The 20269-nt window shown below is 41.1% G+C and overlaps 1 protein-coding gene across 1 annotated transcript; it reads left to right on the top strand.

Annotated features, from left to right (window-relative positions):
* Positions 1-1094: 1094 nt before the first annotated feature.
* On the top strand, positions 1095-17103 carry OPRK1 (opioid receptor kappa 1). Its single transcript, XM_033155202.1, has 4 exons — positions 1095-1159; positions 1834-2197; positions 12927-13279; positions 16201-17103. Exons 2-4 carry the CDS (start codon positions 1890-1892, stop codon positions 16731-16733), a joined length of 1194 nt encoding a protein of 397 aa, XP_033011093.1. The 5' UTR covers positions 1095-1159; positions 1834-1889; the 3' UTR covers positions 16734-17103.
* The last annotated feature ends 3166 nt before the right edge of the window (positions 17104-20269 follow it).

The following is a 20269-nucleotide window of genomic DNA, read 5'->3' as shown; positions in this document are numbered from 1 at the left end:
TGACATTCATGACAACAAAGCTTGACAATTGTTGACTTATGAGGGTATTCTTTCATGCACCATAGGATCGCTGAAAAGTAGAGATGGGACACCTGTGGCCATCCAGATGTGGCTGGACTTCAACCTGCATTGTCCTTGACCATTGGCTGGGCTGCCTGCAGTTGATGGATATCGGAGCCCATCAACACTTGCAGAGTCTCCATTGTTGTTGGAACAGAAGTTTTCTTCACTGAGCTGTTAAATAAATAAAGCAAATAGATAAAGGGTGCCAAAGGTATTTTCTTTCTTTCTTTCTTTCTTTCTTTCTTTCTTTCTTTCTTTCTTTCTTTCTTTCTTTCTTTCTTACAAATCTACTTGCAATACAATGTGAATAAATGACAAAATCATTATCGAATATAAATGGAGTTGTTGGCTGTAGATCCATAATGCATCTAAATGATATGCAATGTATCTAACATGTTCTAATGTGGTTCTCTCTTATCATTTCTACAGCATCATAGGAGAGAGCATTCTCTGCCCCCCTTCTTTGTATGGATTTAATGAAACAGGGACACAATGTGAGAACAATCCTGAATGCATTCAACATGTATCAAGTGGGCAGTCGGATCTGCTTTATCACAGATGTTCTTTTTGCTGTCTTTTATATAATTAACCAGAGGAAATACGATTGCTTAAGCATTTTAAAACCTGGGGAAAGGCTGGGATAGGGTGGGAGAGCAACTTGTAAGGTGGTATTTAAAAAATCTCCTAGGTGCTGCAGGACTGGCTGCCTTATTCTTCCCAAGTGGTGTTTAGAGAATAGTCATGTGAGCTTGGAGGAGAATGTGTGCAAGGACTGCCGGCATATACTGAGCTGTTTAGTGGGAGACAGAGTGTGAGTGAGAGACTGCTTGTACAAAGGTAAAGTGCAGGCTGCAGTTACAGCTTCTGCAGTCTTGGAGCTAATACTTGTGATCTGTCTTGGCATCCCGGCTATTCTTCATCCCCAGGGCGTGTGAACCCTCCAGATTCCCAAGATAACAGTCACCTCCGAAAGAGAGAGAGAGAGAGAGAGAGAGAGAGAGAGAGAGAGAGAGAGAGAGAGAGGGAGAGGATGCTTTTCAAATTCTGAAAATATCTCCTGGGAGATCCCGCTCCTTTCATTGAATTTTACAAAAAGGTAATGTACTTTCTGTTCTGTTTCTCTCGTTTTATTTATGATTTTTATTTTATTGAAATGCATTCTGTGCCCTCCACCTATTTTGAGAAAACTGGCTGTACTTTAAATGGAAATTGATCCCCTTTTAATTTTACCTAAGAGGAAAGAATCCCTTGTCTGGATATGCAATAAATTACTGATGAAATGAGAGCAAACTGAAATGTATCTCGGGTCCTGAGCCAATGATGCAGTGTACCTCAATCTAAGAGGGCTTAAAACTTACCTGGAAAACTCATCAAGTTTTCTCATACCTAGTATTTTAAAAGTCAAAAGGAGTTTCAAACACTTCAATGATTGTGAATCTCTTCCCTAACCTAGTATCTGAAGTATGTGGGGTCTATCAAGTTTTCTCTCATTGCTTTCTAGAGGACTAAATGAGTTCAATTCAAAAGCACTTTGGTGCAGTAGGGAACCTGTATTAGTTTATTACTTTGCTAGGTAGTGATGTTCTTGAGTCCAGGTTTTTATGAATGTGCTCTGCCACTTTATGCTTTCCTTTTCCCAATACTGTTCTTTCCTTTTATATTAAAAACAATGTTTAAGAAGGAGTTCAGGACTGTTCCAATGACACCTTTATCATCTTTAGTGATGTCTCTATTAATTGCACTCTTTTAATTTCACTCTTCTATTTCCAGTGTATCCATCTGCTCCTGTCTCCTCTTCTCTACCTGGGCTGGAGGTGAAAGCCTCCATGGAATCCCCAGTGTATATTTTTCGTGAGGAGCCGGGCCCTACCTGCTCCCCAGGACCTTGCCCACTTCCTAGCAGCAGCAGCAGCAGCAGCAGCAGCAGCAGCAGCAGCAGCAGCAGCAGCAGCAGCAGCAGCTGGCTTGTGGACTGGGCAGAATATGGCAACAGTAGTAGTGGCACTTATGAGGACTTACAGCAGAATGACACCAACATCTCCCCAGCTATTCCCATAATCATCACTGCAGTCTACTCCGTGGTCTTTGTGGTGGGCTTGGTTGGCAACTCTTTAGTCATGTTTGTCATCATAAGGTAAGAAGTATGAAGGAGGATTTTGGTGGGTCTTTTAACTGTCCTTGTTGGGGGGAAGCTAGATAACTAAAGGGAACTAAGGGAAAATAGGAAGGGTCATAGCTTAGTGGTAGGTAGAGCATCTATTTTGCATGCAGAAGATCCCAGGTTCAGTTCCCAGCAACTCCAGGTAGGACTGGGCAGACTTCACGCTGGAACTATTGAGAGCAGCTGTCAGCACAGACAATACTGCACTAGGTGGATCAATGGTCTGCCATGTTATAATGTTTCATATAAGGGGGAAAGCTCTCTGTTTCTTGATGGTTGTATCCCTTGGGCTGCTTGAGTTCTAGGATGCTTCCTTACTGAGGGCTATTTGAGTGCCAGGACCAAACTACAGATGCTGGATCAGTGCTTGCAAATGGCAGGGTTGGCAGGATGGCAGAAACCCCTCATTTATGTGGCATTACTAATTCAAGATATTTCCCCTCACAGTTTACTGTGCTAATCCAATAAAGGGGGAAAGTGCTTTGTGGACACAGATGTGACTGTTTTAAGTGTGAGTCAGAGACTGTCTTCATTTGGTTGTAAGAATAAAAGTGAAAACTGAGGCAGAACATGGGCTTGAAAGTTAAAAGTCTGAGAGAATCAGTGCTGGGAAGCACTGTGGAAATATGTGAGCAGAGCTCCCTCCAGGGATAAGACACAGTTAATGTGGTCTATATTATTGCTAACATTATATAATACACATACACTTCAACTGTCAATAGATCTAGTATTTATAATATTTTCCTTTTTTGTTTTTCAAATGAAACAGTGTCATTATTTATTATTATTTTTTAAACTATATAGAAGTTTTGTTACCCTAAAATCAGATGTCTCAGCAGTATAACATGGGTATAGGAGCTTTGGAAGAAAAGATTCCCCCACCAGGCCTAACAGAGCCCTGTTTTACCCCCACTCCCTGCATGTGAGTAGATGTACAGGCAGCACAAAATGCCATTGGGGTAAATGTGAGGCCACTGTAGCTCTATCCAAGCGTCCTTTCTCAAAGGGTTTCTCATCCTGTGAAGAAGGGAGAGCAAGGGTGTGCTCGCTACACCACCTTCCTAATGGTCTGGCTCCAAAGGTTGGGTTCTGAACTTCTACAGCAGGGAGGCCACTCAACAGGCAAGGGCTCTGCCTCCTCTGATGGGAAATGTTTGAGGGAGGACACCTGACTGGGGTTTCTGAGTTTCCCACCCAGCCCTCTCTCTCGGTTTGATACAAATTGCTTATGCACCACGGCATGAGTAGCTTGAGCTTGTGCTGAGTGGAGGGAAAGAGTAGAAGGGAACATGTGTGGTGAGTGATGTCCCATTCACCCTATTGGCCCATGCCTGGTGAGGGGATAGGTATTCTGTTGAGCTTGTGGGAATCATCCATAAATGAACACTGCACTCACAGAGGATGGGATTGTGGAGGGCGGGAAAGTACACACAAAGACTCTCTCCCCCCCCTCTCGTGTGTGTGTGTGTGTGTGTGTGAGAGAGAGAGAGAGAGAGAGAGAGAGAGAGAGAGAGAGAGAGATACAATTGATTTCAATACTCTGAGTATGAATAGCATGAACTATCATATAAGTGCACATAAAATTACAGATTTTTTGTTACAGGATACTTGATGGATGTTTTTGGTGGGGGGGGGATAGATACACTACAGGTAATCTTTGATCAATTTTCATGACTGTTCTTTTTTTCTTTCAAACATCTGCTGTGAGCTTTGATTGTGATTGAAGCCCTGATGCTGTAGAAGTGGGATTAATCTTGCAACGCATGCCATTTCCCTGATCGAAAATGCCCACCCCCCAAAGCTAATGGTAGCTGTAATATGAAAAGAAAAATGTAGGCAGCATACAGTTAACTGAATTGACCCAGTCCCTCCAGCAGAGCTAATAGGAGCTTCAGGATGGGGAAAAATTAGATGGAGACAATGATGTTGGGAGTGGAATATCTTAAATATCTTTTCTCCCAGCACTGCTTCTCAAATCAAAACTAGAGTTTTCAATAGCTTTCTTAAATAACCATTCAGAGAGAGTTGGTAGCAGATCTCCCAGTCATTTATCTTTGGGCCTTCTGCTTCTTTGCTATTATATATATATATATATATATATATATATATATATATATATATATATATATTACCAGTTTTGCAAGCTGTCAGTTTTCTGTACTAAATTTCTGGTGTGCTTCATGTTGTGATCAAAATCCTTGGCAGGATCCTTTCCAGCTGCTCAAATCCCACAGTTTGGAATGTTTGGTGCTAAATCATGTGTGTGTGTTGGGGGGGGGCTGATCAGTGCTCAGCAAGCCAGACAGGTAAAAAGGGGGTGGAGAAAACAAAGCAAAAATTTCAAACAGTGAACAATATTGAATAATAAAATTAAGCAGACACCTGCACAACACTAACAATTCATTGAAATCCTCCAGAGGAAGTGCTTCCAAATCAGCACAATAAATGGATGTTTTTGTGGGGAAATGTGTATATCACAAAATATATGTGAGGGGAACACTGCATCTTATAAACTTCAAAATTATACAAACAATTTCTAATGTGTTTTAAATGAGTGTGAGATAGAGAAGCTTTCTTTGTGCCTGTGTGGAAAGGGGGAGTTATATACTGAGTTTCTCTGTATTCATATGGGAGCGGGTGTCTCTATGAAAAGGTATACATTTCTGTTTGTTTGTAGAAAGAATGATTGTGTGCGACAGAAAAATTATTTTCCATGTTCCTAATTACTTTGACTGGCTACAGCTCTATATACACTGACATGGGAACAGATCCTACTGAGCACAATAGGGCTTACTTATCTGGAGTAACTTGTGTAGGATCTCACTGCTATTTACTAAAGTCCTTGAAATGGTGCTTAGCATGATGGCCAAGTAAGTTCACTTCCTTCCGTGTTTCTTTCCTTTCCTTTTTCTTTCTTTGTGCCATGTCTTCACTAATGGCTTTTCAGAGTTCCCCATCTGAAAAATGGACAAATGCTTTCTGAAAATTCTTCTAAACATGTAGTATCTTAATAATATGCTGCAAATATGTGTGTTAGGCATGCACCTTGACATGTAGCTTGGATTTACCTCATTGAGTCCTTGTTTTCTGCTTGTGGTGCAGTCAGGGTCGGGAGTGTGTAATCTCTGTCAGCCTAGTATAATGACAGGAGACCTGTGAGCACCTAGGGTAACAACTGTACACCTTAGGTGAACATACAGTTTCTGTGGGCTCAGCTCCTTTTCTCTAGGTTCCTGAGTCTCGTTCCTAATTGGATTCTATTTCTTGAGCATTTTCTCTTTTCCAATCAGATGTCTCTTAATGCCACTTCCCTCCTCCTGCCATAAATTTCTGGAGTTTGTATATAGGTCTTACTGTACCATTTTCAGTAACTGACCCCAACTGGATCTCTGCAGGGCTAGAGACTCAATTTCTATAGGAAACAAGACTGGGTTTAAAATAAAATGGCACTTTTCTAATGCCTTTTCTAACTTTAGAAATCTAATGCATTTCCTAACTCTGGAAATCATACATGCAAGAAAAGCCTTTGTTATTTTAACATATTTTTGTCACAGTGGGATGTTCACTGGAAATGTTGCAGCTTGTTTTATGGCCTTTTTTTGGTAAGGAGAGGAAATGGGCACTAATTTCAGCATCTAATGGATTCAGAACTTCAGCCTTTTGGATTTGCCACTGTGATGCCATTGTCAACTAGTAATGGCTCCCATAAGAATTATGTGACTCCAGCAGTAATTCTGGAGTCACTCCCTCAATGTACTGATGCCCATTGCCCCAGGATGCCACTTAAATGGAAGAGCAGATGACTGTCATCAGACTCCAAATTAGCCACTTTCCCTAATTATCTAACAAGCCTCCAGTGATTTGAATAATTTTCTGCATTAAAAAATGGTCTTTACAAGAAACATTTTTGCTGATCTCTTGCAGTATGGATACAATCCCAATGAGAGGGGTGGAAAAATATACTTCTGTTTCTCTGCCGCTTCCGCCTAAATTTCTGCTGGAAAAATATCAATACAGGGTTCCACACTCACAATCACCAGTGGAGTTTGCATGGGATTGGGCTATAAGAATGCCCATTTCATCTAGAAGAATGTATTAAACATATAGGGAAAGTCCACTTCTACCACACTGTGTGTGTAGTAGTGTTAAACAAACATTAAAGAAACTAACCAGGATTAAGAGATCTTCCATACGATTCCTTATTGCAGGTGTCCTCCAGAAGTTTTAGACAACAACTCCCAGCATCCCTGACCTCTGCCCATGCTGAGTGGGGCTGAGGAGAATTTTAGTTCAAAACATCAGGAGGGCACCGCTTGGTTATCCATGCTTTGTGGTATAACAATCTGCACAGGGTACTATTCATAGTTCTAACATTTTATTAACTCAAATGAGTGATATAACCCTGCCTATTAACATTTACATTTGGATATGTAGAAGAGCTATGTTTTTCAAACAAAAGTACTAATACAAAGTATGTCTGAAATGATACACATCAAAACCCATCACAGGCAACACCTGGATTGGTCTAATCCAGTCTGACTGGTAAAATCCATATAGTCTTATTCATATGTTCTAGTGCATATAAAAGGTCATATGGAATGCCTCGGTACTTTTAAAAAAGAAATTTATATTCCATCTTTCTACATCACTGGTAGCACTAAGGCAGCTAACAAAAGCATTAAAAAAACCAGCCTTAAAATAATAAAATGATTCAATGCAAGGAAGTTCTGCAGATACGTATTTCTGTTCTATTTCAAGGAACAGGAAAACTAGGCAGCTAGTCCTCAGTGTATGGGGACTTGTCCACACTCGCTTGTCCCTTGCCTAGAAAGCATGGATCGGAGTGGTTATCCACTTCTCCTGCTCTTTCTATGCATGGATCCAAGAGGTTTTGCCCTTGCCACACCACTTTCCCTGGGGAAACCCACTCTTTGGAAATAAATCAGAGCAAATGTCAATATGGAGAAAATTTGAATTGCTGTTTGCTCTAGTTGAATACTAAAGGGCTCTATCCCCTAGGAGAAAACAGCGGGACAAGAGGAAATTTGGAAACGCTGAATGTCAGGTTAAAACCCTGCCACATCAGCTTTAAGGTGATGCCAGGATTCTTGAGGGGAAGCCATGACTGTTGGAGGGGTGTAAGAGTGGTTTAATGGTATGGCATGGATGTAGGCTATTACATCCTCACATACATCTGCTGTCAAACAAAGGTCCCTCAACCCCATTCTATCTATGTATCGGGCACAAACCTGCTAAATGTATGCTGTTTGTGAGCTGGAACCCAGCATGATTCATGGGAAGCTCCTACACGTGTTCAGCAGGGTTCCTCCACACAGACATTCCTTCTTCTGTCCATGTGATGTTAACTGCATAGAGGCTAATGACTAAAGGAGTCTGTAGCAGTTGGGGCACCAAATTTTGGGTGCTTAGTTCGGTGACTTGGCTCTGAACAGTGGGAAGGATGCACCTCCCCTTCTCCCATTCTCTCTAAGGTCCCTATCCTTGGGATTCATACCCAAGCCCTACTTGGTGGACAGCAGGGGAAATTCTGTCTCACATCACTGGGCTTTCCTATGTGTAGAAATCAGCAGAACTCTGGCTGCCACTGGCCCCACTCTCCTAAGAAGTCTCCTAATTAACATCTAGGAAGTGAAATATCTGACATGACATCATCACATCCAACATTTACCAGCACTCTCCAGGCAGCAGGAGTTAAAGCGAAGCATGGGTGGGGAACATGATGCTGCCCCATCATGTGTTTCTCTAGTTAGTTGTTCCCAGGAAACATAGGACAGTGGCTTCCGGCTTTCCTCCTCATAACATCTAGTTAGGTCTTCAGAACAGACCATTCAAAGATCAAGAATTCTTTCTGGAGTTCTCATTAAGAAATAAGTTTTCTTGTACCTGAGATTAAAGAGTAGAGTCAGTTTCCATTCCCCCACCCCCACCCCCTGCTGCATCTTTGAGCCTTAATTTGGCAGTGCAAGAATTAGAGCTCACTTATTAAGTCAATACTTATCCATAGTGCTTTGTGTTGGATTAGATTGGGGTGTGTGTGTGTGGTGTTAATGAAAACAAACAAACCAACAAACCAACCATCATCTATCACATTGGTTCCTATTGCCTGAAGCAACCAAACAGAAGAAGAAAAGGCATGACTAGAATGTTAAAGTACATTTCTTTTGAGCTGTTGTATTGTGAGTAGGGATGGGACAGTGTTGGTTCCTCATTTGTCCAGTCTTAAGGTCAGTTCCCCACATTTCCACATCAGATTGCATTTTTTTTAAAAGGTTCTCATGAAAATTTATCAGCATTTTCCTGCACATTTCCCCTAGTACACACACACACACACACACACACACACACACACACACTTACTTTCCCAAAATATACATGTTTGTAAAGAAATTTCCCTAATATAAGGCATATAGTATGTTATTTTCTCCAACAGATGCATTTATATGCACACTTCTTTGAGTTTTGTACACATTTGTTCACTTGAGAACTTTCATTGCAAAATTTGAATGGGTGAGACTTGGGAAATCTGTTTGTGTTTTGGTTTGCATATTGTTTTGGAAAGTGAGAATGAGGTAAGGATGCTCTTAAATGTGAACTGAATCAAATTTCTCTCCCATCCCTCCCTGTGAGAAAAAAGAAGTGAGATGCTACATTCAGTAATTTGTCTGTCATCAAAGGCTCCTAAGAAAGCTTTGTGGTGGGATAGATGGGAGATCACTTCCTGGATTAGAAACTGGTTTAAAACGGGTAATAAACTTTTCCTGCTTAACCATTTTTTGTCATTGGTAATAGCAAGTGACGTGATTGGACAGTGCCACTCAACTGCCCTCCAGCTAGTTATGTCATTTCTGCTTATTGGGAGGTAGAGTAGCAGAGTAGTAGTGAGGCAGTGGTGAGGTTGGCACAGTGCAAACATACTTACACAGTCAATCCAGTGTTCTTCCTGGTGAGTTTGCACTATGCCAACCTCGCCTCCCCCCCCCATTGCCCTGTAAGCAGCAGTGGTGCAGCTGGCTGAAGGTCAGGTAGGTGGTGCAGCCACAGCACCCACTACTGGTCATAAGCTTCAGTGCAAATGAACGAAATCCTTTAATTTTCCATTTTGCAAGTCCTTTGGGTTTTTTGGGCAAATGCTTGGCTGCCTCTTTTAAAGATGTTCTTTTTATGAACAGTCTTTTAGTATTATGTTTTCCAGATGTTGACTTAAAGGCTAATTTGAGTGAGCAATTGCAGTCCTTAAACATTAGTGTTAATCATAGCAACATTTAATGTATAGTTTAATCAAGGCAAACAGCTGCAATTTGCAACCCTGATTATCTGTGAAAACTGCCTATATATGACTGCAGACTTTGTGCAGATTGTTGTTGCCAGCTACTGCATGAAATTTTAAGAATACAGCTGCAAAGAGATCATAGAAGCCTAATGGAAATCAATGGGGGACGTCAGTTGTGACTTATTCAAGTACATATTGCTACTTTAACAAAATTCAAATGTAGCCATTTTTTCATAGAGGTGGTGACAGTGTAATTGGACATGTTTCAACTAGTACCAGTGGAATGAAAGAGTTTAACAGTGCAATGCTACTCTAAATTATGCTGGCCAAATGACACAGGATAGACTTGCAACTAAATCCTCCACCCAAGTATGACTTCAAATAACAATAGTGTAGTAAAGTTACAACAGCGTAGCAATTTTGTTACACCATCACAACCATAAGTCAGTGTTTCTGCTATGTTAATGTATAACTAGTAACTACAATGGTGTGTGTGTGTGTCCCCATATGTAAACATGTTTGTGCCTCAGAGCCCAAAATATTTTGAACTCTGTAGTTAAATTGTCTAAAATATGGAAGATCAAAAGCAGGAGTGTGGGGACTCTTTGCAGCTAGCAGGCAAATTCCTGGGCTCCCCCCTCTCCCCCACTGGTGGGCAACTTTGATCGGTGGACAGGGCTGGCCAGGTGCCATTCACTTGATGTCACCATGATGTTAGGAGAACCATTTCTCCTTCGTAGCATGGCTTGAGTTCCAGCTGTGCTGCAATGTAAGAGCCAAGTGGGGCTTTATAATATAACAACAACAACAACAACAACAATTTATTATTTGTCCCCCACCCATCCGGCTGGGTTTCCCCAGCCACTCTGGGTGGCTTCCAACAAAGATTAAAATGTCATACATTAAAAACTTCCCTAAACAGGCTGCCTTCAGATGAAGTTACTGAAAATTCACCAGTGGAGGCAATCTGTAAACTGGGTTGGTACTGAAGTCATAATGTCTGAATTGGTCAAAAATTCATTTTTGTTCTAGAGTCTTAGAAGGGACATGGCTATTAGGGCATGGCTTGGGGATTGTCCTGAAGAGTGCCTGGATTTCATCATTTACCACCCATACTAGGAAAAGCCCTTCATCATATGTATGCATTTACAGTGACTATCATGTTACTGTTTGCATGTGTGACATTTTGTAATATAACCAGCTGGCAATATTCAGCTATTCAGTCCATTAAGCATTTCTTCTTACAGCAGTAGTGCTGAATGTTGCTAAAGGCTGACAGATCGATGGCAACCACTCACTTGGCAAAAAAACACAACTGTGGTTCCTGAAAAGAATGGAAACACTAGGGGGCGTTACTTGTCATCCGCTGAAAAAAATATGTCGTCATTTAGCTGTTGTTGGATCTTATTTTATGAAAATACATATTGCAACTTTATGATGGCTTGACTAATTTGCATAATCTAATTAAAATTGCTCATGAATTTAGTTCTGCTGCTGGCGAGTAAAACTTAATTGCTAACACAGCAGTGCAGCAATAAATCAGTTAAAGGGTGAAATAAAATATATAGACTACAGGCGTTGGCAAATGCTAGTATTTCTGTCGGTAAACAGTAGCCTACTGAAAACTGCTCCAAGTTTTCTTTTGCAAAAAAAGGAAAAAGGTAAAAAGTGGACTTGCAGAAGATGAGAAATGTCGCCTGGAAAATCCAAATAAATCTGTCTTTGCCCTCCCGCAATTGCTCCCACAACTGCTATTTTCTTCCCTTGAATTTTTCTCCAGTACTATTTTATTCTCTCTTGCTGCATGATACTTACACCCAAAGGAGAAATTAGCATAAAGCCAACAATCAATACAGCAATTTACACATTGGAAGAAACACACAGAGAAGAATGCAAAACTGTAATTAAACAATACAGCATCCTTGCTTTTCTTAGAAGGGTTCATTCTCCACCCACTCCCAGATTCTAACTAAACAATTGACTTAATGTCTTTGTCTCAAGGCTAAAATATGGCAATGTAGGCACTCAGATATGACTATATAGCATCATCTCTGAGGGAAAATAAAGAAGCATTGTCCTTATTCATGGGGGTAAGTAGGAAAGGGAAAACGGGAACATGTATTTCTTATGCACTGCTGAACCAAGCAATGAAATTGCTTCTGGGAACATTGCCCAGTTGCACTGGAAATGCAGTGCTCTGTTTCCTTCTCATAGATCAATGATGGGACGCCTGTTGCCCACTAGATGTTGTTGGACTCTAGCACCCATCAACCCCAGCTAGCATGGCCATTGGGTTACAATGGGAACAGGGCCAGACCTACCATTAGGTAAAATGAGGTGGTTGCCTCAGGCAGCAGATGCTTGGTGGGTTGGGGATGGGGATGAATTATCAGAAGATAGAACTGTGTGTGTGCCTGCCCTTCACACACTATCTTGCTTTCTTCCATTGTGGTAAAGTACCCCATAAGTGGGTTTATAAATAAATAAATAAATAAATAAATAAATAAATAAATGTTTTTATTGAAAGGTTTCTGAACATACAAATATCAAAACAAAACAGAATCACAGTACATTGGCTGCAATAGTGTTCATTATGAAATCCAGTATATTAACTTACAGTCTTCCTATAGGTTGCCATGGGTTGATGGAGGAATCATTGGATCTTTTGCCCAATGTGGGGCTTGAACCCATGACCCTGAGATTAAGAGTCTCATGCTCTACCAACTGAGGTATATAGGTAAACTGTTAACATATGAAACAAAACAAAACAAAACAAAAACAAAGGGTTATATATTTTTAACCTTTATAGCCTTCAGTTTTCCTGTTAACTTTTCAGCTAAAGCAATTTGCCAAATGGTTGTGCATCACTTGGATAATGTTAATCCTAGCGTGGTTTTTCAGTTTCTACAAGCCACCATCACTGAAAATGTAACTAAGTCCTTGTAAGGAATTCCAGCAGTTTAATTATAAAACATGGGCAACAAAGTTAGCCAAGAAGTACATTGCTTACATCCCACTATTTTACTGACATCACTAGCGTTCAAGTGAAATTCAACTGCCAATCCAGCCTGCTTTTGGAGATGGAATTGTGGTATTCAAAGCTGCAATTTTGTCCTTTGCCTCAAGCAGCAAAATGCCCCAGAGTGGGAGTGAAGTCCAACATCTGCAGAACCAAAGGTTCTCATCCTAATAGGGAAACACTTTCACCCCTGTTAGTGCACCACCATCACATACACAAAAGTAACTTAAAGGAGGGGAGTACTTTGGGTGTCTGGGAAACGTTCAGTGAAAAGTCACACCCCCCCCCCCGCTATTTAAATTCACCTCAAAGTTAAATGTTTCTTTCAGAGCATTCTCAAAACTAAACTGACTTATGGGATGACATAATGAAAAATTCTTCTTGTGTTGCAGGTACACAAAGATGAAGACAGCAACCAATATCTACATTTTTAATCTGGCCCTAGCAGATGCCCTAGTAACCACCACAATGCCTTTCCAAAGTACTGAGTACTTAATGAACTCGTGGCCATTTGGGGATGTGCTGTGTAAAATAGTTATTTCCATTGACTACTATAACATGTTTACCAGCATATTCACGCTGACCATGATGAGTGTTGATCGATACATTGCTGTGTGTCACCCGGTGAAGGCTCTGGACTTCCGTACTCCCCGGAAGGCAAAGATCATCAACATATGTATCTGGCTCTTATCTTCATCAGTTGGCATATCGGCCATCGTCCTTGGAGGTACCAAAGTCAGGGAAGGTGAGTATGGGCTCTGTTCTTTGCTGGTGATTTGTTTCTGCCCAATAATAAACTTTTTTTAAAATAAGCATAGAGGAGACTAACACAATTAATTTTTGAATACCAGCTGCTTTTATGCACTTGACATGTTCTTACTAGAATCCTCAAAACTGCTCCTTTTCCTTTTTCAAAAGATGGATTTCTAGTGATCATGGTTGTAACTGCAAAATAATCTAGCCTGCAATACCATACTCTTACTTGAAAGCTAGTGTAGGTCAGTGCCTAAGAGATTAAGGTGTGGTGGTGACTGTAGGGACAAAGGAAGCTGCTTTGTCCCATTACCTGTAGTCCATCTAGCTCCTTATTGACTGAAATTATGGAGTGCTGCAGCCAGTCATTGTAGACTTTGCAGTGACTGGCAGTGACTTTCCAGCATTTCAGACAAAGGACATTCCCAGTCCCACCTGGAAATGCCAGGGATTGGAACTGGGGCTTTCTGTAAGCAAAGCAGATGCTCTGTTATGGCCCTTTCCCATTAGGAATTCACTGGTTTAAATCTTGCCTTCACGATAAACTCAGTAGATGGACTTTGACAAGTTTCACTTATTGGGAAAATCTCAGCTCCTACTCCTTTAACAATATGAGAATAATACTACCAATTGGTATTAATGATTGCTGAGATGACAAACACCCCCCACCCACCCACCCACACCTATGCAGTGTTTTTACAAAACTATACTACATAAATGCAAAATATTATTCGTCGTTGTTACTTTCCTGTGTGAAAGAAAAAAATAGCCCACCCTGATTCATATACAGTACGAAATTGTAACATACGTAGCAGTCTGGCAACCGCTCATTCTCACAAAAACGTCATTCATATGAATCAACTGCATGCAACAGAAATCTGCAAACTGGTTGAATCCCTCAAGTTGATGGTGTATCTTTCATGGGCCCTGCAGTGATGAACGAGCTGAATGAGATTGGATGCTGAAAAGGATCCAAATGCATTGGCTCACATCTGTTAAATTATGTCGCTGGTAGGCTACTTTGTGTGTGAAAAGCACAGCCACAATTTATCCTTGTTAATATGCAGCGAATAATTATGCAATATCCATTAGATTATAATTCAGAAGCACTTAGAATGACAAGTACATGATATTATGCTACGAAATATAATCACTATTAACCCATTGGTACTTTTTATCAGGTGAGTCACTCTGCAGTGGTTGCCTGAAGTCAGTCAAACTATGTTGACATATATGGTTTCAGGATTTGATGTCTTTTAGCCCATGTTTTCATTCATCGTAACACCTAACCATTGCACCTATCCTTCTATAAATTTGCATGCTACTTACCTTGGGTGCTTTTGTAACCTATGCTATATTCATACAGTCCCCAAAAGTGCAGGGGGGAAAGTGAATTGCTCCTCCCCAGATTATTTAAAAAAATCTCTCCTTACACAACTGGCAGGGTTCATCCAATCAGAAGGGGTTACTATGCCAGAAAGTGTGATTATTGTTTACAATAATTTATATCCCACTCTCCCTCCCTAAGGAGATCAGAGAAGAGTACACTAAAAACAGTAAAATAATATAAACAAGCAGCAGCAAACAACAGGACTCATAGTTTATAATCTCAACAAATTCTGCAAAAAAATAACTAATGGTTCAATTCCCCATGTTCATGGTGGACTGTGGGGAGACAGAGGAAGCCCTGAATTTCTGAAGCAGGCCTCCACTTTGGACCTGAGTCCAAGCAGGTCTGGCCCAAAGTGGTTTGAGGAAAAGCAATCCACTTTCCAGAGGCCCAAAGAGGGATCCAAACTAAGGTCACACTCTCAATTAAGGCACACTCTCCTCAAAAAATCCTGGGAACTGTAGCTTGTTAAAGGTGTTGAGAATTGTAGCTCACACAGGAACAACTACTCCATGTATAATTTTTCAGCAGCTTCCATGCTTTCAATGTTTTTCTTGTCAATTTAATATCAGGAATGCAAAAAGCACAATTTGTTGTGCAGGAGCAAAGCCTGTTAAGACCATCGGTTCAATCGAGTTTGTTGAAGCATGATATCACTCTGAGAATATTTGTTCCGCTGCATCATGAATTTCTCATCTCTGTAAATCATGCATTCCCACTCTCAGCTGTTCTTCCTCATTACTTACAGAACAACCCTTCTAAAAGCTACATCTCTTTCTAAGCACCATAATTGAAAGAGCTCCAGTTCATTAGAGAGGTACAGAATCGCCTGCAGGTAGAGACAATAAACTCTCTGTTTGAAATACAGTTGTAAGGGCACATGAAAGTTCACCCTCTCAAATCAGCATTAACACCGCAAAGCAAAGTTGAGCAAACTACAGAATGCATGGAGGATGAGGGACTGCAATTAGAAAGTGAAGACCCAGTTAGGAACACCTGACCCTAACAGTGCAAAGTGGAAAGTCTTGAAATCACATTAGTAGTAACAACAACAACAACTTTATTACAGTATTTATATGTCACCCATCTGACTGGGTTGCACCAATGCACCATGCACCAGTCACCCTGGGCAGCTCCCAACAAAATATTAAAAACAGATTAACACACCAGCCATTAAAAACGTCCTTGAATAGGGCTGCCTTCTAAAAGACATCTGCCATTCTAAAAGTCAAAAGTTTGCCATCTGATGGGAGGGTGTTCCATGGGGTGGGCACCACTACCGAGAAGGCCCTCTGCCTGGTTCCCTGCAACCACACTTCTCTCAGTGAGGGAACTGTCAGAAGGTCTTCGGTGCTGGAGTTCAGTGTCCAGGCTGAATGATGGGGGTGGAGACGCTCCTTCAGTTTTTTTAACATTAGTTTGGAATTGTCATGACATGCATACTTTAAAAACAACAACCCACTGTTAAACTGTTAGTTTAATCTGTTTCTGTGTTTCCTTCTCATTGGCCTTTGCATTTACAGACACAGGCAGTACAGAGTGCTCTTTGCAGTTCCCAGATGAAGATTATGCCTGGTGGGACACCTTTATGAAAATCTGTGTCTTTGTCTTTGCGTTTGTTATCCCGGTACTAATCATAGTCATCTGCTATACTCTGATGATTCTGCGCTTGAAGAGTGTGCGGCTCCTCTCTGGATCTCGAGAGAAAGACCGAAATCTCCGCCGCATCACTCGACTTGTTCTTGTTGTGGTTGCAGTTTTCATTATCTGCTGGACCCCAATCCACATTTTTGTCTTGGTCGAGGCCCTTGGGGATGTGTCACACAGCACTGCGGCCATTTCCAGCTACTATTTCTGCATAGCTTTGGGCTACACCAATAGCAGCCTAAATCCCATCCTGTATGCTTTCCTGGATGAAAACTTCAAACGGTGTTTCAAAGATTTCTGCTTTCCTTTTAAGATGAAGACGGACAGACAAAGCACCAGCAGAGTCAGAAACACCATTCAAGATCCTGCTTATTCCAGGGAGGCTGATGGTACAAACAAGCCAGTATGACTAGTCGTGGAAATGTCATCTTACTGTCCTCCTGGAAGAGAGGAATCCAATGATCTTGGACTAACTCAAATAACCACCGCAGTGTGAAATGGACAATAATAGACCTATTTGATATCGTGTAAGCTTTCTTATAGTCTGAACGGGCAGTTGCTGATAATGAGGGTTTCATCAGCCATGTTCACTGATGATTAGTGTTTGGATCATATTAAGAACAGATCTTTGTACATAGCACAATATCCATTCTGGCAAAAGACAGTATACTTCTTCACAATGCTGATCTCTTTATAGGAAGGGAAGGATGATATTTTCCACTTATGACACCTTGATGCTCTTACTTAGGATCCATATGGATGCTAGTATGTGGTTTTCAGAGATTCCTGTAAAAAAAATGGGGGGGGGGAGAGTGCAAAGATCTTGTGCAAAAATCTTGTTTTACTGTACTGTGTTACAATGAACAGTCTCAATTCTAAGCCAACATTTTCCTTATATTCTTTGAGTGAGAAGCATATTCTGATAAGTGTGTGAACCATGTAGGAAATTAGGGAATCTAGTGTTCTATTGCAAACATCTGGGAGCTGCTTTGGGTTAATTTACACAATCGTGTTTTATATTAGGAGTGAGGAACCTGTGATTCTCCAGATCCAACTCGTACAATCCTTGACTATTGGCCAGGCTGGCTGGGGATTGATGGGAGTTGGTCCAACAACATCTGGCGGGGGGGAGCTACATGTCCCCCACCTCTGCTTTATATGACGATTACATCTAGTGCTTGATAAGCTGGTCAACTGAAACTTCCAGCACTTCTACTATATGTAATTTATAGTTATTAATCCTTAGAGAACACTATAGGATGAGCTTGTCATATAATTACTGCAAATAGAAGATTCTGTAAATCTTATTTCTTTATACAACTTATATCCCTATCTTCTAAGAAACCCAAGGTGTTAACAGGGAGGAGCCATAGCTTGGAGGTGGTGCACAAGCTTTGCAAATAGAAGACCCCCAGTTTAATTCCTGGTATCTCCAGTTAAAAGGATCAGGCTGTAGGCAGCAGTTGGTTTTAAGGAACCCCTGCTGGAGTTTCTGGAAAGCTGATGCCAGGCAGAGTGGACAGCATTGCACTAAATACATAAATAGGCTGACCCGGTATTTCAGGCACTTACTTTAATAATTATACCATCAAGGTAATTAACTCGATGTAATTAATTAATTAATTAATTAATTAATTAGCTTAAATAACCATGAAAACTCTGTCAAAATTCAAAACAAGGCTGTAAATAAATCAGTCCATGATACTACTAAAGTCTGCCAAAATAAAAGTGTTTTTTTTATTAAATAATCATCCTCACCACCATTATTTCAAAGATGGTAATATTGGGTTCTGGTGGCCTTTTGGGAGTTCCAGAACTGAAGCATTGTGCCCAAACATGAATGTGTAAATTAGAGGTTGCCAACATAGCACCCATAGACACCCATACGGTCACACAGAAGCCTTTCCTGGTGTCCACAGAGTACCCACCCTTCCCCGCAGTGAAACTAAGCTTGGAAGCAGCATTCTATTGTAGCCAACTGAATAGGTTGTTTGCTTTTTGTGGTGTGTGTGTGGTACCCACAACAGTGTGCCTGGTTCACAAACATGCCCATGGCCCCTCAAAGGTTGGTGTCCTGTGGTGTGAATCATACGTTTAAAAAGCAAGATACCGGCTTCATATTAGCATACAATGAGCTGTCATGCCTGCTCACCAACTCCTCCCCTCACAGCTTGGCCAAACCATTTGCCTTCTTACCTCACAGATTGCCCAAACTGTGCACCCCCTGCCCTTACAGATTGCCCAAACAACAGCCCAGGCGAGCTTAGAGGAACAGGCAAGACAGTCTGCTGCTGCTCTATTCCATGGCCTTTGACAGTGCTGAGGCAGCATCATTGTGAGGTACACCATGGCACCAGGGCCGGACAGTTGCTGGGGAGCTGACGTGACCCAGCCTGTCCTGCCTGTCCCTCTGCAGCTCACATGGGCTCTGCTCCACCTACTTGCTTGTTTGCTGCGCCTGCCTGCCTGCCTGTCTGCCTGGGCCACCCACCTGCTGTTTTGTCATTATGCTGCAAATCATTTGGCCACCTGTTGATGGCCACCTGATCTGCAGTGTGGTGATATTCTTACAATTTTATTATATACAGTACTCAGATTTATGGTGTCCTTCAGCTACAGGCTCTGAAACCAGAGGACACCTAGGTATGGATTACAGGAACCAATGAGACTGCTTCTCATCGCAATGCAATCTAATTATTTTAAACTCACCTTCTCCACTCTGCACTGCTGGCTACGGCTAATGTGAGTTATAGTCCAAAACAGGAAGGTATCAGGTTGGAGAAGGCTGTTCTAGTAGCCTTCCCAGTGTCATTGTCATCCCGCTCCACTTGTTCTATTTCACCATTAAATTTCTAAATTGACATTTCAACCAAAATATGCTGTATAAATGTGTACAATTTATTCCAGCTAGGCTTTTTGCCAGTAACATAATTGTGGACTGTTAGCATATGCCTGTCTGCAATGCAAGCTTTCTTGATCTGCAAGATCACTGCATGGTCACTGACTCTTGTATTTGTGTCTGTCTACCACAAAAAGTGCTTCAGTGCGGTTTTCTTTTACTTTCTTTTTTAAAATTACAAATATAGTAACATATATATTCTGCATCATGATGATTAGTGCTTTTTTTTGTTCAAAACCCCCAAAATATATCTGCCTACTGATTATGAGAGTGACACAGTATGCTTTTCACTAATATGGAATTCTTGATAAAGACTATCAATCATCTAGAGCAAAATCTAGTAAAAATAACTTCTTGCATAAAGGTTTGATGACAGAGGCACAATTAATTTTTGTTTAAGCATTTATCACCCAAAAGTTTCACTTTTCCTAAGTTTAGTTCTTAGATTACGGGAGAAATTGCATAAAATTTAAACACTATAACTCATGGTCAAACAACAAGTTACACATATTGCATAGCATGCAGCTATGCCTCTTCTTTTTCTTAAACTAATTACTGTCGTGGATATCAGGGATAGGTGAGTAATGAGAGATTATTGGAGTGTGTGGGAAGGGGAGGTTCCTAAGGCCACATCACACAAAACATTTAAAGTGCTATGCCAAAGTGCTTCTCCCAAAGGTTTCTGGGAGCTGTAGTGTGTTAAGGGTGCTGAGAGTTGTTAGGAGACTCCTATTCCCCAGAGCTACAATTTCCGGAATTGTTTAGAAGTCTATCCCTCTTCATAGGGAACTCGGGAAATTGTAATTCTGCGAGGGAATGGGGTCTCCTAACAACTCCTAACAATTCTCAACATTGACAATTGTTCTCCGGGGTTTTAGGCCCTGAAGACAACAGGGCTTGAAATTGGAGCCTTCTGCATGTGAATCCCCTACAGCTATATCAGTGTTTTTCAACCACTGTTCCGTGGCACACTAGTGTGCCGCGAGATGTTGCCTGGTGTGCCGTGGGAAAAATTGAAAAATTACTTTATATATAGTCAATATAGG

Source organism: Lacerta agilis, chromosome 7 (assembly GCF_009819535.1).
Source record: "Lacerta agilis isolate rLacAgi1 chromosome 7, rLacAgi1.pri, whole genome shotgun sequence".
In the NCBI taxonomy this organism is placed as follows: Eukaryota; Metazoa; Chordata; class Lepidosauria; order Squamata; family Lacertidae; genus Lacerta; species Lacerta agilis.
Note: the sequence above shows the minus strand (reverse complement) of the source record. Positions and strands in the feature narration are given on the sequence as shown.

What these genes read in the sequence shown, in the direction of transcription:
- OPRK1 (XM_033155202.1), top strand. Translation starts at nt 1,890, where the DNA reads ATGGAATCCCCAGTGTATATTTTTCGTGAGGAGCCGGGCCCTACCTGC. An exon ending in GTCATGTTTGTCATCATAAG is followed by an intron (nt 2,198 to 12,926) that starts GTAAGAAGTATG and finishes CTTGTGTTGCAG; the next exon opens with GTACACAAAGATGAAGACAG. An exon ending in AGGTACCAAAGTCAGGGAAG is followed by an intron (nt 13,280 to 16,200) that starts GTGAGTATGGGC and finishes TTGCATTTACAG; the next exon opens with ACACAGGCAGTACAGAGTGC.